General features: G+C 43.8%; 1 protein-coding gene across 1 annotated transcript in view; it reads right to left on the reverse strand.

Annotated features, from left to right (window-relative positions):
- Positions 1-1,120: 1,120 nt before the first annotated feature.
- Positions 1,121-23,132, reverse strand: part of GPR176 (G protein-coupled receptor 176) — a 38,258-nt gene continuing 16,246 nt past the window's right edge. Inside the window, exons 2-3 of the mRNA XM_084845045.1 lie at positions 8,365-8,617; positions 1,121-5,033 (exon numbers count right to left, since the gene is read on the reverse strand). Coding sequence (XP_084701171.1) covers positions 3,926-5,033; positions 8,365-8,617 — 1,361 coding nt within the window. The 3' untranslated portion in view covers positions 1,121-3,925. The remainder of the gene's footprint in view (positions 5,034-8,364; positions 8,618-23,132) is intronic.

The following is a 23,132-nucleotide window of genomic DNA, read 5'->3' on the forward strand; positions in this document are numbered from 1 at the left end:
GGCTGTTTTGTTGTGGGGGAAAAACAACTCCTCCAGCACTTTAACACATTACGACTTAGGTTTTCACGGCCTAAAGCCCATTTTTGCAGATGCATGAATAATTGTTCAGTTACCTTATTACTTTAAAGTGTAAGGTCTCCTGTAAGCCCCCTTACTGGTCAGCTGCCTAGCTTTGAGGCTGCACAACTCCACTGTAAAATCAAAACTGTTAAGCTAATCACAGCCGCAGAGGCTGCGACATCTCTGTCTACCTAGGCTGCCTGTGATTCTGAGCAGTTGAGGTGCTGGCATTGAGAAAGACAGGGCTGATAGAGACATTGAGATGATTATTAGATGGGAGAGGATAAGGGTGTGTGTGTAGGAACATTGGTGAGGCCTGGTAACACTAGCAGCCTTTAGGCTGAGAATGTGATGCTCGTTTACTAGGGACCAACCAAATAGTGATAATTTCACCCAGTGATAACTATGCAGTCTTGGGCTAAGTTACATTTGAAGGCAGAGATGCATCACCAAACCTTAGAGTGTGTTCCTGAACCAAGGATATGAATCTGAAAATGACTTTCCTCTAGAACAGGGGATAGGAAACATGGTGCCCTGTATATGGGTTGGACTACAACTCACATAAGCCCCAATCAACATATGTAATGGTCACAGATTATGGGAGCTGTAGTCCAAAACATCTGGAGGGCACCAGATTGCCTACTCCGGCTCCAGAAAGTTGCTTTTAATTAGAAGACAGGTTACAATCAGTGGAGGCTGGTGGCTCCAATTTTGGTGGACCTGTGCATTCATTCTGGGTTTCAGTCAGAACCAGCCAGAAATCTAAAGGATCTATCCAACATGCTGAACCTATTTTAGCGATAGGTTTGAGCACCTTGGATAGCTCCTTTAGAGTTCTGGCTGGTTCTGACTATAACCTGGAATGGTTTCACAGCCCCACCAAAATCGGAGCCACCAGCCCCCACTGGTTACAACATAATTGGGGTTGGATTGCAGTAGAAACAAAGACCGCAGACAACCCAAACCCTAATCAGTTTTAGTAACAACTGAATTGGGGATTCTAGGTTTTTGTGGCATCTACAAATCCACATGAGAAAAGAAAGAGACTTGACACTGAAGTAATAAACTATTTACACATTTCATTGCGAAATTTGTTCTTGGTAACATGTAGAAATAACTCTTAGATCCCTTGGAATCTACAGATCCCTCTGAAACTTCAGAAATACTTAAGGAAGAACACCTGGGTCCCAGAACCTCTGTTTATGCTGGGTCCTTTTTCTTGCTTTAAACCTTATGCTGTTCAGATAATGGTTGTTTACTGTAAACATGGCAAAGAGTTGCTTGTTCTCATGAAAAACACACTTTAAAAGGAAAAAGTACTTCAATTAAGAAGCAGAAGTCCCACCCGACGGCTCAGCATGCCCAAAATATCTACTCTAAAGCAGGAGTCGGAGGGCTGAAAGAGCGCTATCCGTGTTGCACTTTCTGAGGAACTGCAGTGGCTACTTTTATGGAAAAGAAAGGGATTGCTTGCAAACAACAGCTGCAAGAGACAAAGCAGTTTCTAGATTGGCTTAGTGAAATAATGAATAAGCCACATTCATGATATACAAGAAGGAAGAAGGTGATCTACAACAAAGTGTCTGAACATACTTAAGATGCTTGTTATTGTAACCGGCTTTGGTTTGTGAAGGATGCTATACCATGAAGGTTGATTATTTCATGAAATAATCAAGAATAATTTACATGTATTACTTAGACATATACTATTTATAATATGCTACACTTTCATATGCTTTAGATTGGGGGTAGGGGGAGGAAGCTGAGGGGCTCCAAATGTTGGACAACAACTCCCATAATTCCTGACTATTGGCCATGCTGGTTGGGATTGATGGGAGTCCCAACAAAATCTGGGGGGTTACAGGTTCCCCACCCCCACTGTAAACATTCAACTATCCTGTATCCTCACAATGGCATTTAAGTACCTTTGTTCAAAGCCACAACACTGTCCAACTATGCACCTTTGAGGAGAAAACAGCATCATGTCCTTTCTTCATGTTCTGCAAACATACAAGTATGCTGGTTTTTAAAAGGAAAAAAGCACCTTATATGCCTTTTGTCCTATTCTGTTTTAAAGTCTTAGAAAATATTATTCAAGGTAAATAATTATTCAAGGATTTTGAATATTTCTGTATTTCCATATTCTCTTTTCATAATTTGCATACCAGTTTAAAAAGGAAAATCAGATCACAAGTCAAATCCAACTTGCATCTATTCATTCAGTATAGTAGAAATAATAGAAACACCAAAATAATTCTCTATGCAATATTTTAAATTTTAAAATTCTTCCTTTTCCTTCAGACAAACCAAGATAAGCTAAAGACAGACCAGGCAAATCAAACTGTTATGAATCACAGACAACATAATCTGAGAGTGCAAATAATTAAAACCTGAAATTCTTTCATTTCTTAGTAAAGAACAAACCTGCTGCATGGTTTGAGGTCTGTAAGCCATAGTGAAGAAGTATTTTATATATGTAATCCATGGAGTATGTGCAAGTGTGTTACACTCAGACCACTTCTTAAGTGCCATTTCACCAAAGAAGTGACCACGCTACACTGAAAGGCACACAAAATATTCTGTATGAAGCATAACGGGAATCTTTCTAACACAGTGATTATTACATTTCAATAGCAAGTCGTATATTCATGCTTCATTGGGGAAAAACACTCAAAATTTGCTATGCTCCTTTTCATGTGGTATTGTAAAAAAAAAAAACTGTTTACTGATGTCTTCTGTATTTTATCTCCATTAGGTTGTTGCTGGTCCGCTGATCATTTTTCTAAAAACCTTCAGTACTCTGCCCACTAAATGTCAGTCCCTGGATGGAAATATTTCATAGGAAGTGTACTCAAGATCATATGCATGTATTTTTAGCCCATTCTTGTCTCAACCACAGGACTACAGCTTAAAATACTTTAGCAATCCTATAGCTGCTAGGCAGTGGCTGGACAGCCATAGGATTATTCGGTTCCCCTGCCCCCTCCCCTGCTGCCTCGTAGGCAGCGTGGATTGTCCCAGGTTTTGCACTCATAAGAGCAGCGTGGAGCAGGAGGAAAGGGGGCGTTCCTGGGGGCAGGGACCTTGGAAGGGCCAGTACGGCGCTTCCAATGTATCGTCCAGCCCCCCGCCCCGAAGCACTGTGGCTAGACAGCTGAAATTGGCCATGTAGCTGCAAATGCAGAGCAGCTGGAGCGTGGAGGTGAAGATCCCCTACGTGCTCTGCCCGCCCTGCATTGGAGAGGCAGTTGCCTCCAAGTTTGAAGGCAGCTGCCTATCCCCATAGGATTGTGCCCTTAAAGGGACAAAAAGCAAGGAGAAAAATATTACTAAATTATAAAATATCATTGAAATGCTCAGTGTTTGTTTGTACCTGACCAATAAAAGACATCCCAAATTGACAGGTCATGCAGGGCTCCTAAAAGATGCTCCGCGTTTTTTGTTTAAGAGCAAAAGGTTATGAAGCTGCATATTTATTGAATTCCTTTCTACAGCATTCCATAACTGTACAGCAGCTACCATAATGTCTCTGCATGTGTGTACATTGTGCAGACTGGCTGCACTTGTCCAGCTTTAAAGATCACAATGGGATAAAGAGGAGGAAGCCATCTTTGGGGCAGAAAGGGTCCAAAAATATCTCTTTGGAAGTTAATCAACTCTAGCTTTGTATGTAATGAAAAATGAATTTAGAGAAACAGATAAGATTAGATATTTGTATTGAAACCCATTCCTAAGGAACACTTACGTATTCGTTTTGTTTTTACATAAACTGACACAAAAAATAAGCCTTTAATAAATTTCATCAACAAAGATCCATAGGATCATGTATATGGTCCTGCCTTGTCACGCAGAGTGCCTGCTTTTACTACGAGTCCACCTTGGGGAAGATGCTGACTTTATTGTTCCTGCTAATTTTTCTTTCTGCTTTACACTTGGGCTGCTTTATCTGGATTAACTCCTCAGGAGTATTTCCCAATGGCGGCAGTAGTCGTCTCTTACTGTTTCGATTTTCTGATAGCCACTGTGGAGGCAGCTCAAAGGGCCCAAAGCCTAGCTGCATGGAATACTTCTCATTGGCCAGTTCTGCTTCTGTTGGCATAGCTGGCGCCACTTGCGCGGTAGAGTCTGCAACTGCATGAGGCATAGACCTCTGAACTAAAGCCTGTTCTACATCTAAGCTGGTTGTAGGAATTTCCTTCTGCTGGTAGTCACTGGAGCCAGTGGATTTGGTTTCAGTCTCTTCTTCATCCTCAGTGGGCTTGAAAATTTGCTGCTGCCCAATGTGAAACATTTCCAGAAGCTGGCTACCAGAACGGACATGAGGCTCCAGGTTGGCATTCACAGCACCTCCGGAGCTGACAACGTTCCTCCGACTATACCTTCGGTGTAACTGCGCCATTGTCCCTACTAAACATTTCCGTACAGATTTGTTAACAGTCAGGAAGAGCAGGGGGTTAGCTAGCAGTGATACCTTGGGCAGCCAGATGGCAGTGAGAAGCAAGTACTCAGAGGTGTCAGAAGCATTTACAGTGTGGTAGATCACCAAAGTCATATAGGGGATACTGCAGAAAATAAAAATCATAACCATGGACAGCAGCATGGCATGAAGTTCAGATTCTCTCTGGGAGGCATAAGGAATAGAAATTGTATTTTGAGGGGTTCTTAAGGCAGCTATGATGACTTTTTTCTTCTGGCTGACACTCAGTGCTCTGCGGATGAGGATCATAAAGAGAAACACCACAGCCACTGGCAAAATCACAGTGGTAATGTTGTAGATGATGATATATGCTAAATGGCCAATGGAGTAACTCCGGGGCTCGGTACAAGTGGACATAGCATAAATATCTGACACGTTGGTCACAGCAAATACAGGAATGCTGGCCACCACTGCATGAGCCCAGATGTAGATCACCAGGTCTCGAGACTTGGCATCCGATATCTTCCTTTCTAGTGGGTATAAAACTGAATAGTACCTACCAAAACAAAAACAAAGGAGGAGGAAAAAGGTCTGTAAGAGATATATAAATGCAGGATGGGAATTTTTACCTCCCCCAAGTGGATTGATTTAAATCCAGGTAATTTAAATCATGGATTTGGCAGTGATCCCTTAATGTAAAAGTATCACCAGATCCTTAAATATACAGAAAGAAATTGCCTACGTTTTTATTTAAACGAAGTCTTGAACTGAAAAGGCGAAATAGAGAACTGTAGTGTCAAGTATGCAGTCCATCAACACAGTCAGCAAAATCTCTGTTGATTATTTTCTTTTTTTCTCTCCCCATAGCAATAACATCCCAGACCCTTCACTAAATTGGAGCTAGATTTCATCCTTGGCCTTTACTGTAACCATTGTTATTTGTACTACAAAAATACACTCAGTAGGAGTGAGTGATTAATCTATCTGATATCTATTTATTTAATTTTAATCTTATCTGATTAATATGAAAGTCTGCCACTTCCACAGGCTAGACACAGTTGTCATTTAAACAAAGTTTCCTGCTTTTTTCCTTAGATCCTCAATGGCTTTCTGGGCTAGAATAAAACTATAATTTACCAGCCAGTGGGATGCTGACTAAAAACAAATAATAAGCCTGTCAGTGGCCAGCAAAGTTCATACTTTCAAAGGCTTTACTTTGGTATTAAAGTAATACTAGGGACAGAAGGAGAAGGAGAGCAAATCATATTTGTGGTTTAATTTGTATATATACCTATTTGCAGAGAAACAAAATGATTCTAGCGAAAATTGCATACTTAGATCAATAAAATGCAAGCATACCACAACAGATAGTTTGGGGCTTAAAAATGGTTATCCCAACTTTTCTTAGCCACAGAGCCAGCCCTACCATTAGGTACAGTGAGACAGAAGCCTCAGGCTTCTGATGTTGGGAGGCAGGGAGCAGCAGTGCAGCGTTGGGGGACAGATGTGTGTATACCACTCAGCCTGACCTGCATCCCTTCAGTGATCCTGTCACTCTCAGGTGTGCTATCCTTAGGCTTGCTGTTCTGTTGCCAGTGTTGAAGTAAGATTTAGCTGCCTTTAGTCAGCTTCTGTATGAGGAATATCAGGGGTGGGGAAGCCCCATCTTGTCCTTCACCTCAGGCAGCAAAATATTTTGGGCAGGCCCTGCTCAGCCATGAATCTCAAAGAATGTCTGTTATGGAAGGAGGGTGCAAGCAGGGTTTCTCCCCAACCCCCCACCCAGGCCAATTTCCCTAATCAGGTACAAAATTTCCAGAAATGGTTGTAATAGCTGGCACCACTCTGACTGATGATCAAGCCATCAGAAACATGTTAACTCCTATCAATAGAGGCTGATGGCTCCGATTTCAGTGGGGCTGTGAATCCATTCTGGGTTTCAGTCAGAACCAGCCAGAACTCTAAAGGAGCTATCCAAAGTGTTGAACCTATTTGGGGGATAGGGTTAAGCACCTTGGATAGCTCCTTTAGAGTCCTGGCTGGTTCTGACTGAAACCCAGAATGGATCCATAGCCCCACCGAAATCGGAGCTACCAGCCTCCACTGACTCCTATATAAAAGGAATCTTTAAATCATCTGGGTATTTGTAGGGTAAGTGTAGAGAAACAGTAACATGGGTAAGCATGTGGTTGAATTATTAATTAATTAATTTAATTTATATCCCACCTTTTCTGCCAAAGATTGCACTTAAGACTTTGAAAAAACTCAAAGCACAGGATTACAGTTAAAAAAGAAAACAGGTTTATTTTAAAGGCAATGCGTTCACAGGGCATTTAAATATAAAAGAGAGAAACTATTTCTGGTTAAAAAGATAAAAAGTAGAAAAATGCATGATTCCTTAAGCAAACGTCTGTCATTACCTCAGGGTCTGAGTGATTCTCCCTCCTTGGGGGACAAGACTATGGCGTTGAAGGAAGAGTCAGAGGGTGAGAGGGAAGCACCCTAATTTGGCCAGCTCTCTGGCCTGAGGCTGCCCCCTGTCTCTGGAGAGTCCAGCCTGGAAGCTCCAGAGGGAACCACCATCCCCCCCGTACTGAAGGAGCCAGCGGCTGCTAAACTGGCAGGGCACCTTTACCTAAAGAGGCTTTTCCCACATGCGGGGTGGGGGGATGCAGAGCTAACCTCCTAGACTGAGCAGCAGCCCTATTAAAGTAAGATGTTGCTGTAGCAACATTCAAAGTTTCCTCCAGTTCAAGCTCCATACGGAGCTGCCCTTCCTGAATGTAATGCTGTGCCACACTTCACCTTGCCAAATTGGACCACTTTGCTTTAATGGAACTTGGACCTGCTTTACCTGGCTTTGTCTTGCTTGATCCTGGTTTGTATCATCTGACTGACTGTCATGACCCCATCCTGCTCTTTGGCTAGGACCTCTGCTCTACTGGGGTCATCACCTAAAGCAGAGAGTCTTTTCACACTGCCTCATGATGTTGAGATAGTTATACACATTCTTCTTTTTCTTGCCTTTATTTTGTTAACTTTATTTCGAAATAAAATACAATTTCATGATATTTCAAAAGCTCCTGTGTTTCAAGCTCCTTTGAGGAGTTTCAGAAAGGAATCAACCACGTTACCTGGGCTGTGGCAAGTCCACGCAAACTGTGTGCTTCCCCTAGGTGTCACAAAGAAGGCTTGCTATGGTAAGGAGAGAACTGACCTATTTGGATACACAAGCCCTGCCTTTTTACAGAGGAAGTTCCACTATTAGCAAACAGTGTCAGCTTCCCTAGTGAAGGGGACCAATGGATACCTAAGTTGTCAAAAAGGCAGTGTCAGGAAAGGCTATTGAAAACCCAATCAGGAAAAGGTAAAGCATGCCATGTCTACAGAAGGGAACTTTTGCCCAGTAACCAGATTAACATTTAAAATGGTGAGGGGGATTCCAAGAGAGTAAGACAGATAGTCGGAATCTGACATTCCTCTTGACAAGAGGTGGAACCAGCTCCCTCGCTAGCTATGGCAGGCAGGAGCACACAAAGAAATTTAATACATAGCAATTAGGTCACTCAAGAATTTAATTGTTGGCCTCAGAAACAAATTGTTGGTCAGGTTAAGTTGCCTAAACTTAAACAATCCACTATATGCCATTTCAATCTCAGACAAGTTGGTCTCTTTCAGCATAATATATCTCACCGAATGGTTGCTAAGCTAAAACGTTGCTTTGAGTGAAAATAAGTAAGCAGATGTTTAGGACTGAAGATAGAGGGCAGCTGAACCACCTTAACAAGCCACTATTAGTAATCAGTCTAAAACCTGTATCAAAAACCTATCTCAATTACAAAAGATGAGAGGTGAGAGACAATCTATGGGTAACTTCACTGTCTTACCTATCCAGAGCAATGGCAGGAAAGCTAAGGATCGTCACTGAGCAGAAGACTTTGTGCAAGAACTTGATGATCTTGCAGAAGACCATGGTGTAGATCCACCAGCAGCAGTGTGGACTGGCACTGAGGACAATGTCAAAAGGCACACAGACTAGGCTGGCACAGATTCCAGAGCAGGCCAAGTTCTTAATAAACCGGTTGGTTACCGACTTAAAAATGGATGTCCTGCACGTTGACCACAATACCACAAAGTTTCCTGGATGAAGAGAAACAAAATCAAACCATGAAAATTAATATATAAATATATATGCAGATACATGTAAAATGACAGTCAATTCTTCAAATAATACTTTGGCATAACTCTTATTCACCACTAGATTTTTTTCTGAAATTGTCATTATCAAGTCTAGCCTCCTTCTACAAACTAAGATGGTTGGTAATCCTATGCATGTTTACTCAGAAATAAGTTCCACTATATTTAATGGTGCTTACTCCCAGTAAATGTGCACAGGATTGCAGCACGAGCCAGTTTCAGTAAAATATGTCTTACATGATGAATTCCAAAACATCCCTAACAATCCTTATTACAATATATTTCTGACAGATGGAATAGATGCTATCACTGCATTCAGTTTGATACCAATTGTGCAATGTGTCTTATCCCACAAATTTCTATTTGGTATGTGACAAAATATTTAGCAAAGTGACTTGGTATCTGATGCAATTTTTTTTTAAAGTGAAACCTTGCACAGTTTTTGGCAGCTGCCTTAGGGAAGATAACTTTTTTCTATTCAAGATTCACTCAGCTCTGTCCAAAGTAAGAAATTAATTTACTTAACAAAATCACTCTTACCTAGTTTTTAAGGAGAGATGTAACAGAAGCAAACAGAAAACTGAGGGTTTGATTTTACATGGAAATATTTCATCTATTATAAAGATCTTTAATGATGGATAGAACAGGGTATTTATTCAACCATTTTAGAATTAATACAAAAGAAGGGTTGGAAGTTTCTTTTAAAAATCCAAATCAAGGCAATAGGAAAATACTATGCATGAAATTCCAATAATGTATATTATTCTCATGTGCAGTGACAAGCCACTGTGACAGTTTAAAAAATGGACATAGCAAGCAGGCCTGCATCACTTTAAACATGTTTGTTACGGAGACACACTCAAGCTTTTCACTAAAATGGCACAATTTCTCCCCTCTTTAAAATAATATCTCATTGTCAATTATTTCTCTGTCTTTTCTTTCACTCACAAGCAGCAATCTGAGTTATCTATTAACATTAGCGCAAAACCATTTTCAGTGCACAACGCCAACTGGCTTTTTAAAGCTAATGTTCAATTCTATATAAACATTCAACGTTCACCATATTTATTGCTAAGCAAAAATGTATTTTCAAGTTTCTGTTTCTCCCACAAACTGTACTTATTCATACAGAATGTTCCATTTATGTGGCATTAACAGATATGTTCAGTCACGATAAATTTATCTTCCATCAGACACAGTCTGAAAGGGCTTAATTTGTATATACCTCAGCGTCATCCACAAGAGCATCTATAAAAGATTATCAGCATTGTAGCATTAACAGTAGTTGGCAAACTATTATCCAAAATAGTGCAGTACTGCTAAACATCCCTACACAGGTGACCAAAACTAAACATACTTACTAAACTCCAACTGAGACATTTTTTCTTCTTTTAAGGGGGGGTTTTGTGGGGAAATGGGGGGAGTTTTAAACCCCCCTCCTGGAGTGCCATGGTCATGATCTGAATTGGGGCTGCACACACTTCCATGAAGGTAAATCAAACTATCATGAATTGCTCCACCATACATAATTAGCTAAATCTTTAGTTGGGCCCTCATTAACATTAATGGGAGATAGTTCCAAATAATATCCATGATCTATTAAGTCCTTAATGCAGACTGGTCATAGCATATGAACACCTGTCATCCCCTTGTCAGGGTGGAACCTGAGCCCAAGCCTTGGAAAGAATCCTCGTGGTCTGAGTCCTGAGTTGACTATTGGAGGCAGCTAGGGCGCTCCTGACAGCTTGGTCCCCGTTCCTCTTTTTTTTCCTCTGCTCCTACTGCCTCTGGAGGCTGCCATGGACTTGGCATCCACCAAGAAGGACTTGCAACGTTTTCTGGGGTTTGCAAATTTTTACAGAAAGTTCCTGCCCAGCTTTGCTCAGCTGACATCTCCTCTCACGGACCTCCTTAAGGGCAAGAAATCTCCTTTTCATTGGACGGCATCTGCCCAACAGGCTTTTGAGGAACTTAAGAAGCTTTTCAGTTCTGAGCCGATCCTGTTACATCCTGCCCCGAGGAAGCCTTTTGTAGTGCAAACTGATGCCTCTGACTTTGCGGTGGGGGGGTGGGGGCGGTGCTTTTTCAGCCAGATCTGGTGGGCTGCGGTTTGCAACCCTGTGCCTACCACTCGAGGAAGCTGAACACGTCTGAGAGGAATTATACCATCTGGGAGAAGGAACTGTTGGCCATCAAGTCCGCTTTGGAGACCTGGCATCATCTTATGGAGGGGGCACAGCACCCAGTCGAAGTTAGAACTGACCATCACAACCTGGAACATCTTCAGGCAGCCTGTGCCTTAAACCAGCAGCAGATTAGGTGGTCGCTTTTTTCCCCCTGGTTCCACCTTAAGATTTGCCATGTGAAGGCCTCGACAGCCTACAAGCAGATGCTCTTTCTTCTAAGCCTCCAGCCAGGGAGGTGAGGGAAATCCCCCCCCTCTGATTCTTCCCCCCCAGAGTCTGGCGGCAGCAGTGCCTCACTCTTGGGAGCAGCTTATTCACTCTGAAGAGGCTCAGGATGCTTTTGTCCGCACAAAGGTGGAGGAATTGGGGCTAGCCTCTGCCCCCCCCCCACTCTACCCCCTTCTCTTTGCGAGGTGGCCTGCTTTACCATTCCGGCCGGGTCTATGTGCCTTCTAGACGCCTCCGCGAGAAGGTCCTCCATCAGTGACACGACTCCCCCACCACTGGGCATTTTGGCATCGTCAAGACCCTGCACAGAGTGACGTGGGAGTTTTGGTGGCCTTGTGTGTGTCGGGACGTCAAGACCTGTGTTGCCTCCTGCCCAACCTGCCAGCGGGCGAAGGCCCCCTCAGGCAAGCCCACAGGCTTGCTTCACCCCTTGCCTACCCCCTTAGGACATTGGAAACTGCTCTCCCTTGACTTCATCACTGACTTGCCTCGCTCACACGGTAAGACCACCATTCTGGTGGTGGTGGATTTGTTTTCTAAGATGGCCCATTTCATTCCCTGCTCTGGGTTGCCCACAGCCAGGGAGACGGAGCTTTTTTTGGCACATGTTTTCCGGCTCCACAGATGGCCCAAGGGTCTCATTTTGGATAGGGGGGCCCAATTCACTGCCCATTTCTGAAGGGAGCTACTTGGGCTTCTCCATGTGACGCTCCGTCTTTCCTCCGCCCACCATCCACAGACCGACGGTCAGACCGAGTGCACCAATGCGACTCTGGAGCAATATTTGCGCTGTTATGTCAATTACCAGCAAGATGACCGGTTTTCCTTGCTGCCTCTTGCAGAATTTGCTTATAACAATGCCTGCCATGCTTCCACCCACCAAACTCCATTTTTTGCCAATTTTGGTTACCACCCCAAGGCTTTCCCGTCCACCCTAGCTCCCTCTTTGGTGCCGGCAGCCCATGAGTTTTTAGAGGAGTTGCGAGCAGTACACCACCTCTTACAGAACTCCCTCGAGCAAGCCAAGACAGCCTATAAGGCCTCTGTGGACTGGTGGCGCCAGCTGGGTCCATCTCTGCAACTGGGGGACTGGGTTTGGTTGTCCACCCAATACCTCCCCTCTCACTCGCTTGCAAAGGAGCTTGCGCCTCACCGCACGGGGCCTTTCCAGATTACGGCCCAGATTAACCCTGTTGCTTTTCCCCTGGCTCTCCCCCCCCATGAAGATCCATCCTGTTTTTCATCAGTCCTTGCTGTCCCCCCTGGTTTCTGGCGACCCTCATCGCTTGGCCAGCTCCCCCCCACCGCCAGTGCTGGTGGAGGGGGAGGAGGAGTTTGAAGTCGCGGAGATTCTGGACTCCCGCCTTTCTTGCGGCTGCCTGCAATTTCTGGTGGACTGGAAGGGGTACGGGCCAGATGAGCAATCCTGGGAACCCACGAAAAATGTGCATGCTCCGTTGCTGCTGAGGCACTTCTACCAGCTGTACCTCCACAAACCTGGGGCCTCAGGGGAGGAGCATGAGGGGGGGCCTCATGGGAGCGGGGATGATGTCAGGGTGGAAACTGAGCCCATAGAGCCCCAGAGCAGTTCTGATTCTGAGGAGGAACAGCAATCTGTGGAAGAGGCGCTTGCTCATCTCTCACAAGCACAGCAGCTGGCAGAGATTCATCCTGCCAGCATTTCTGGGATAGATAGTGACCCTGGCAATGAGAGAGCGCTGGAGGGGGGCTTGCTGGACGCTCGGCGCAGACGCAGGGAGCGACGACAGGTGGAGGGCGCCGAAAGGAGGCATTGAGCTCGTTTGGCACTCAAACAACGGTCGCGTCCCAAGGACCCAAGGGAAAGAGGGAGGATCTCTCCATATCCCATAAATTCAGAGTCCTCTCGTGGTTCCCCTTCAAATGGGGACCAACTGCCTTACCTAGAGTTTAGGCTACTCTGCTATCTTTCCCCAGTGCTGTTCCTTGCTTAGTCACCAGTGATTAGTATCTGAAAGAGTCATAAAGGAATAAAGCCTTGGAAAGAATCCTTGTCGTCTGAGTCCTGAGTTGGCGATTGGAGGGGACTGCAAGAGGCAGCTAGGGCGCTCCTGACACCCCTCCCCAAACTGTGAGGCAGTATAAAACACACAGCTTGTTGTACGGTTACTATATTTTATTCCCCACCTCTTCAAAACAGTCCATGACTAAGGAATTCACACCTAACCTAACAGGATACCTGCATGATAGTGCTGCCCAAGGACAGATCTAAACATCGTGTCATATCGATACAATCTCATCATGGTGGCGCTATTTCCCTCTTGCACATTTATACCTCGTAGCACACACAATGACATCTGCTGCAGTATTCTGGATAATACAGAATAAAAAGGAGGAAATAACACTCAAAAAGTGGTACACAGAATGTGTAATGTGACCCAACAGTTAGCAGTGCACTTCAGTACTGATAAAAAGCACTAGTGTAGATCTAGACCAGTAGCAATTTCAGTACTTGCCACTTATTGAGAAGGCAAATGGCCCAAGACAAGGAAGAATATCCAACTGATGTCCAGTGATGGTAACAACAGCAACAACACTACCCATTTGTTTTTCACTTTGATTGGCAGCTGGCCTGAGCTTAGATAAACTAGGCATGCCAGTCCAAAGTGGTCAGATGCTCATGAGGAGGTAGAGCGGTTTCTGGAGTGAAACTGAGGATAAGATGTATACAATACTATGACCCATGGTTTAACAGCAATTTAAAGTAAACTCACTGAACATTACATTTCAAGGAACTTCACACATGGGCAGAGCAATTCTACCAGGGCCCCATCTACATGGGGCATTTACTCCAGTTCTACTGCCCCGACCCCCGCTGCAGACAATCGTGGCACATGATGCACGCCCCTCTCTGTAGCAAGTGCTGTTTTTCATGCTGTAAAACAGAGATGGGGAGAACCTCTAGTGGAGAAACCGCCATTTCCTAAAGCCCTGCGAGCTTGTACAGGCCAGGGCAGAAGTTGCGTGGGGGCGGTTCTACCTACCTCCTGCCGCCCACGCTCCATGTAGAAGTTTTTTCTTTGTTTCTCTCCCATTGATACCAGTGAAACAGAAATCAACGATTCCAGCTCCCATAGTTTCTGGCCCTTGTGTTGGGCATGTCAAGGGAACAAGAGAGCATAGGATCCTACAGATCCATGCTAGGGCAGCCAGCTGCCCTTTTTTCTACTGGGCTGTCCAGTTTTGCCTTGGATGGCATTAAGTTTCCATATACTCCATGGCTGCTGAATTGGTTTTCTTTCTTAATTAAGACAACCAAATGCAAGCCAACAGTTGAGCTGCTGCCGTGGAACACAAATTTTATGGGAAATGACATTTCTGTTTCATTTCCAGATGTACAGAAAACAATTGTACAGAAAACAAATGGAAGGGAAATGGAAACAATGTCATTTCCCTACCCAGGGACATTTGAGGTTTAAGTTAACATGGTACAGCAGCAGCTCAAGTGTCTTCATTCTTTTAGCTGGCTTAATTTAGTTTAAAAAGGGAGAGATCCGCCATCCACAGATCCCCTTGTCTCACAGTAAGAATCCCCCTTTCCTCTACCACCTGAAGGGAATCACAATGTACACACACCCTATTTATCTTGAATTTAATGTGAGGGGGAGTAATGATGTGGAGACTGAATTAAATGGGGATAATTAATTGAAGGGAAATTGATTTTGGAGCAGGAACTGAATTGTTGTTGTGCAATCGTTAAGTCATGTCCGACTCTTCGTGACCCCATGGACCATAGCACGCCAGGCCGTCCTGTCCTCCGCTCTCTCCCGGAGTGTGCTCAAGTTCATATTCATTGCATCGGTGATGCTATCTAGCCATCTCATCCTGTGCCGTCCCCTTCTCCTTTTGCCTTCAATCTTTCCCAGCATCAGGGTCTTTTCCAGGGAGTTTTCGCATTAGGTGGCCAAAATATTTGAGCGTCAGCTTCAGTATCTGTCCTTCCAATGAGCAGTCAGGGTTGATTTCCTTTAGAATTGACTGATTTGACCTCCTTGTAGTCCAGGGGACTCGTAAGATTCTCCAGCACCACTAGGGGTGTACGAAACCCCGCTTACCTGGCTCCGCCAGGTTCCGCAGGTGGGGGGAGGTGATCAATTCCTCCCCCCGGAGTCCTCAACGGGGGGGGGGAGGCGATCCGTTCCTCCCCCACTGGAATCCTGCCTGGCTGGCTCTGCTCTGTGGCCAGGCTGCGGAGCTGCTGGCCGGGCCAACCCGTAGCGGGGCCTCCAGCCGCTGCCAGGCTGGTGCAGATGCAAATGGCGTCCTGAGTAAGGGACGACATTTGCGTCCCCATGGTAGCCTGTGATAGGCTACATAAATATTTACATAGCCTATCACGGGGCCAGTGCAGGGACGCAAACGGCGGCCACCACGATGTCCGCCATTTGCGACCGCAGCAGCCCGGCAGCAGCCAGAGCCACCGCTGCCACCGCCGGAGCCGAAGCCACAGCCGCAGCCAGGTAGGCTCTGTTTCGCGGGGCTTTCACAGGGTGGAAGGATGGGGGCCTCCGTTCTGCCACAGATTTCGAGATCTGTGGCAGAATTCTCTGCCATGCCTAAGCACCACAGTTTGAAAGCATAAATTCTTTGGTGCTCAGCCTTCCTTAGAGTCCAGCTGTCACAGCCATATGTTACTACTGGGAAAACCATAGCTCTGGTTATACAAACCTTTGTTGGCAAGGTGATCTCTCTGCTCCTTACTATGCTGCCTAGGTTTGCCATAGCTTTCCTCCCAAGGAGCAAGCGTCTTTTAATTTCATGGCTACAGTCACCGTCTGCGGTGATCTTGGAGCCCAAGAAAGTAAAATCTGTCACTGCTTCTATTTCTTCCCCTGCTATATGCCAGGAAGTGATGGGGCCAGATGCCATGATGTTTGTTTTTTTAATGATGAGTTTCAAACCAGCTTTTGCACTCTCCACTTTCACCTTCAACAAGAGGCTCTTTAGATCCTCTTCGCTATCTGCCATTAGGGTGGTATCGTCTGCGTATCTGAGGTTGTTGATAATTCTCCCGGCAATCTTAATTTCGACCTGTGATTCATCCACCCCGGCGTTTCTCATGATGTACTCTGCATATAAGTTAAATAAGCAGGGTGACAATATACAGCCTTGTCGTACTCCTTTCCCAATTTTGAACCAATCGGTTGTTCCATGTTCGGTTCTTACTGTTGCTTCTTGACCCTGAGAACTACCGGAAGTACAAGCGGGGTTTCGAAGAGGCAGAGGAACTAGATATCAAATCGCCAACATTCGCTGGATCATGGAGAAAGCAAGAGAATTCCAGAAAAAAATCTATTTCTGCTTCACTGACTACGCTAAAGCCTTTGATTGTGTGGATCACAACAAACTGTGGCAAATTCTGAAAGAGATGGGAGTACCAGACCACCTTACCTGTCTCCTGAGAAACCTGTACGAGGGTCGAGAAGCAACAGTAAGAACCAGACATGGAACAACCGATTGGTTCAAAATTGGGAAAGGAGTACAACAAGGCTGTATATCGTCACCCTGCTTATTTAACTTATATGCAGAGTACATCATGAGAAACGCCGGGTTGGTTGAATCACAGGTCGGAATTAAGACTGCCAGGAGAATTATCAAAAACCTCAGATATGCAGACAATACCACCCTAATGGCAGAAAGCAAAGAGGATCTAAAGAGCCTCTCATTGAAGGTGAAAGCAGAGAGTGCAAAAGCTGGTTTGAAACTCAACATTAAAAACACTAAGATCATGGCATCTGGCCCCATCACTTCCTGGTATATAGAAGGGGAAGAAATGGAAGCAGTGACAGATTTTATTCTCTTGGGCTCCAAGATCACCGCAGAAGGCTGAGCGCCAAAGAATTGATGCTTTTGAACTGTGGTGCTGGAGAAACCTCTTACGAGTCCCCTGGACTGCAAGGAGGTCCAATCAGTCCATCCTAAAGGAAATCAACCCTGACTGCTCATTGGAAGGACAGATACTGAAGCTGAAGCTCAAATATTTTGGCCACCTAATGCAAAGAGAAAACAGCCTGGAAAAGACCCTGATGCTGGGAAAGATTGAAGGCAAAAGGAGAAGGGGACAGCAGAGGATGAGATGGCTAGATAGCATCACCGATGCAATGAATATGAACTTGAGCACACTCCGGGAGAGAGCGGAGGACAGGACGGCCTGGCGTGCTATGCTCCATGGGGTCACGAAGAGTCGGACACGACTGAACAACAACAACAACGGCAGGTATTTTTGTTAATGATCCACAGGCTGATAATTTGTTGCCTATAGATACTAGAAGATCTCTCATGATAATACATTCATGACTTAGTACATATTGTTTCTTCTCCATTCCATGTCCTATCTGCTCATTTTTGGATCAGTTTTATCTGCATTACCAGAGCACCAGGATTAAAACACTTATGCACCACTTTTCAGCAGAATTTTCAGGACAGTTTACAAAAACAAGATAAAATACAAGTAAAACATAAACATATTAAAATGCATTAAGACATTTTAAAGCCTGGAAAAATAAAAACATATTTACCTAGAGGTGAAAAAATAACACTGTTGGCTCCAAATGGGCCCCTCTGGGGAGGGAATTCCACAAATAGTGCACACCACTAAGAAGGCACTCTCTCTCTCTCTCTCTGGTCACCACAGATGGCAGGAGACCTAATGATAGACTCTGAAGAGGACCTCAGTATATGAAATATCGGTATAGGTACAGGTGTTTCTTCAGGTACCTGGGTCCGAAGTCATGTAGGGCTTCAAAGGTAAGCAGCAGCACTTTGAATTGTGCTTGAAATGAACCAGAAGCCAGTAAAGTTCTTTCAGTACTGGTGAGATAAGTTCCCAACATCAAACAACAACCTAGCAGCTGTTTCAAAGGCAGATCCATGTCCACCTCATTACAGCAGTCAATCTTAGATGTGTGAATATTCATGCTCTGGTAACAACACTCCCCATCCTTCAATTTAAGGGCTGAGCAAGCCGACTGGGAGCCATTCTTGTTCCTGTATGCAAATGTGGTTTCCGTTCACACCTTGATATGAGATTATTTTAGCCACTACTTACTCAACACTCATTCCCAAACCATCCTTTGCAGACTTCCTCTGCTTTATTTTGGATGATGATGCTTTACATCAGTGGCCACTTGCGGCCCTCCAGATGTTTTGACCTACAGCTCCAGTCAGCCCTAGCCAGCATGGCCAATGGTGAAAAATCACGGGAGTTTTAGGCCCAAGCATCTAGAGGGCCACAAGTTTCCCACCCCTGCTTTACATTAACTCTGTTGAAGCATAAACAAGCACTGGGAATGCATATTATTTTTGATACTCCCTGCTCAAAAACACCATTCTACAAATATTAATCATGCTTTTGCCAACAGGTGCAAAATAGTGATAGTGACATAACCTTCACTACTGGTCAAAAATGAGCAATCGATGGGTTCTCATTTTTTTCCAACATTTTCATTTTTTAGCCCTCCTTTAAAAAAAACCCCAAAACATCAGGTTTATGCATTGCATGCATCAGAGCCCAAATTCAGGCCTCAACATCCCCAGTTAAAAAGTTCTCAGGCAGCAGGGCTGAGCAATGACTGTAGAGTACGTAAGAACATAAGAAGAGCCATGCTGGATCAGACGAAGGGTCCATCAAGTCCAGCATTCTGTTCATACAGTGGCCAGCTAGCTGCTCACAGAAACCTACAAGCAGGACATGAAGAGCTATGCACATGTTAAGGGAAGGTTATAAAGTCAGTACTCGGTGGTATCATACTCACATACATAGGCACCAATAAACACTACTATGCAGGGATAAGGTGAGGTGAGGCAGACAATCATGATTCTGATACCCAACTATGTTTGACTTCACATGCTTTCCTTAAAATGTATGCATCACACTTATATGTTTAGAAAACTCGCTGAGCTCATTCACTTCTGCCAGGAGAGGGCAACTTGTGGCCCTCCAAATGTAGTTGGGCTGCAATACCTGTCATCCCTCACAACTGGCTATGTTGGCTAGGGCTGATGGGAGTTGCAATCCAACATCATTTGGAGGGCCACAAGTTGCCCACCCCTGACTTAAATTTAGCAGTATTGAATTAAATGGACCATTAGTCTGATTCAAGTTCAAGCAGCTCCCCTGACCTTTATGTAAACAAAATGTCCCCCCCAACACACACACACTCTTTTAAAAAGAGATTTTCTTTTCAGATTATTTCTTCCCCTTCTCTGTGATGAGATCCACAAGTCTTCTTGCCTTTCTACCTGTTCTCTCCTCATGAAGAAGTACACTGGGCTTACCTTTTGCACATCTCTCCTCTCGAATGAGAAATATTACAACTGAGTCCCGCCAATTAAAACCGTTTCAATCTTTTCCAGCACATGTACACCATTTCAGTGCCCGCATTCCACTTCGCTTATTAAAACTGATGAGAAAAGCAACACACAAATCTCATCCACCTACAGAACTGGCAGTGCTCCCGATTACTTTACATCAAAAACACCGCTATTACAAAAGCAACATGCAGGTAATGCAATTAATAGAATCTGTTGGCGCAGACTATACCAAGCTGAAATCTATTCCAGGGTAAATTTTATTTATTTTTCTCCTTTTCCGTCTTTATTTTGTTATCTTATTAAAGATGAAGAGGTACCTTCTATCTAGTTCAAGTTGCTAGGAAACAGAACATCATGTCGGAGAACAAATGCCAACAACAGAATCAAATCATTCCCCTCCCCACACCTACACACCTGCCCAAAGTTTGCATTGCTTCCCAATATTTTATCTAATCCAAACAAGAGCACAGAGATTAATGCAGGCAGTGGTAATGGCCCCGATCCAGGGAGGAGTGAACTGTGCATAGTTTTTACAAGTGGATCACTTGCACTGTACTGCACTCCACATGAACGGACAAGTGCTGCATGACAGATGTGGTTCTGATCCAGAGATCCATGAACAAAGCAGCAAGCTACATACCTATTATAGCATTTGGGGCACCACTCACGGCAAGAGCAACTATTCCCAGAGATTTCAGACCTGGAGCCCACTGGAGCAGGTGTGTTTACTTGTCACTTAGGGTTTGCTCTGGTAGTGAAGCTATGAGTAGCCATGGGTTGATGAACAGAAACTATGAACATCCAGATAAACATCAACTAAAGGCAGGTGAGATATAAGTGTAGTAAATAAATAAAAACTTCCTGAAATAATTTACTGGATTTATTCATTCCATTCCATTATTTCTTATAAATACTAGATTTACCTATATATTTCCCTCTACAAATTAAACACCTGAAAATAAGTCATGTAACAGGATTTAAAAAAAAAACACACCTGCATCTGTGAAACTGCAAGATGGTTGAACTTCTGATATGCATCATAAAGAAATTGCTATTCTTATAGAAGTTGTGTTGGTCAAATGCCCATGGGTGAAATTCATTGTCCACTAGTGGAATAGACAATGTTGGCAGACTACATTCGCCTCCCCCCTCTGCAGCCTCCCAGGCACCCCCCCAAATCTGCTCCAGATGGTTGATGGGTCCTCCAGAGCAGATTTGGGGTATGCAAGGGAGAAGAGAGAGAAGGGGAGTCCTGTTGTGTGAACGGATCTCTGTTCAGACAATGTTGGACATTACCCCATAAATCCAATAGAAAACTGTATTATGTGGAAAGCTGACTGAAGTTCTGGATTCCTCTTCATGCAGAATTTAACACTTCAGGCAATAACAGAACTGTTATATAATTTATTTATTTTTAAAATATATCAGATCACTGCCTTTTTCTTTAAAAAATGTGGTCGTTTTTAAATTTCCACATCAAGCAAAAGCTCTAGCACCTAAATCTTTGAGATATATATGTGTTGGATATTGGTTGTTTCATATGTCAGGTTATGAGCTGATAACAGAAAAAGCACCAAGGCTGCAAGACTTGCTGAGGAACAGCTAGGTAGCTTTATCACGGCTCCTTCTGAATCAATCTTATGATGCTCATGGGATCACAAGGTCAGCTGTGTGACACTGGCAGGAGGGGGTGTTACTCATGGACACCCACCATGTTTCAGAACTGGAAACCGCAGGGAAAATTGAGTTCAGAAATCATTGCAAAGTCAAATCAGCTTGAACAGATTATTTCACTGCTCATTAGTGGAGATATTAGAGAACGGGCAGCGAAGCAAAACAGATAACCTAGATTAACCTATTGTCACTGAGGCTACTATAGTCCAAGTGGAACAGATTGTTACACTGAGGGCAGCAATATACATGAGGGCCACCATGGGGCCTGCCCACAGCAAGTGGTCCCTTCCCCTGCTATAATGTTTGCAAGTATGTGACTGCTCCCTTATTAAATCACGAGTCCCCATATTCCTCCCACTGACCCACCCCCAAGCAGTCCCTGGGAACATGGAGTTGAGTGCAGGGGAGTTCACTCTCCACGTAACAGATGAGACAAAGAATTACTTGCCAGAGAGTTACCATTATGGCAGCACCCTTGTAGCAACTGTAACATGCTCCGGTGCTGAGGTATGGGTTCTAAACCCACTGAACTTATCAGAGGAGCAATACTCAGCCTACAAATAACAGACAACCAATACAACCTCTGGGACTTAGCTCCAACAAATGAATAAGGATCCCAGCATAGTCAGGGCTGCATGTGTACAACTGCTATTCATCAGGTGACTAGAAAATGTGCCAAATGTGGAACCTCTGGCTGGAGAATTTAGCTTCCTGAATCTAAGAATTCAGGCAAAATGATACCTTTATGTTTAAAGTTCAATTTCTACATTGTAATAATAGTACCCTATATGACAGATTTCTTATGAGAATAAATGAGGAAATGGAACGTTGTTCTCTACCATCAGACTCTAGCAAAGTTCGATTTCTGTGAAGTTAAGAGAAATTAAATTAAATGTATTTGGGAGAGCATAAGGGACACATAGTGAGATCAATCCATAATTGTTACAGTTCTAAATGTTGCTCTCTAGATGCTCTGTTTTCAGAAATCACACTCAGAATAGAGTTCTATAATTTAACATTTTCTATTTACTACTAAAATGCAGTATTCGTGACTGTTGCCTGCCATACACTGCCTCTGCAAAGAACTTATATAACACTTGTAGGCTTCACTAAACATAATTTGCTGCCCACCGGAGGCACTGAAAGAGAACAAAATGTCCTAAAGGTTAAAGGAAAACAGAAGGTCAGTATGCCATCCTTCGTGAAGCAGTAGATTTAAAATAGTTAGGGGCCAAGAAATGGATCCAGGAAATGATGCTGGGGGAAGAAGGACTTACCCTTTTCCTCATACCTTTTTCCCATTCTAAATTCATCCCCTCCCCACCAACTTGCTCTTTGGCTTGCAAGGGAAAATATACAGGTACCACAAAACTGCCTGCATGTTATCACCCACATGACAAATAGAAGTGTGTGTGTGTGTGTGTGTGTGTGTAATTCAGATCAGGAAAACAGTGTGGGGGGAATTAACCCCCACCCAGCTCAGCAATCTGGGACTGGTTTGGGGGCCCCATGTAATTTCTTAATTTGTTTAATTTTTAAACCACCCTTCAATTATACAAAAAGAATATTTTTGTACTCCTACATTGTACTCCTTTCGGCGCCAGGTGAGGACCTTTTTATTTTCCCAGGCATTTTAGCTTTCTAAATTTTTATCTTTGCTGTTTTAAATCTGTATTTTAAACTCCTGTACTGCTGCTAGGTTTTATTGTGGTTGTATTGTTATATTGTGGTTTTAATGTTCTATATATTTTAAATTGTTTTATTGTGTGTTCTTTGGTTTTAGTTTTTGTGAACCGCCCAGAGAGCTTCGGCTATTGGGCGGTATAGAAATGAAATAAATAAATAAATATAACTATTAAAATGTAAATATTGAAAGCCACAAAATAATAAAAGCAGCATGAAACAGTCAACGGAGTTAAAACTGCATCTAAAAGGTATGGAAAATTAAAAGGTGTTTGCCTGGCACTGAAAGGACACTAAGGTAGGAGCCAAGTGACCTTCTCTGGGGAGAGCATTCC

Source organism: Heloderma suspectum, chromosome 1 (genome assembly GCF_057233095.1).
Source record: "Heloderma suspectum isolate Gila_16-S chromosome 1, 16-S_ref, whole genome shotgun sequence".
NCBI lineage: Eukaryota > Metazoa > Chordata > Lepidosauria > Squamata > Helodermatidae > Heloderma > Heloderma suspectum.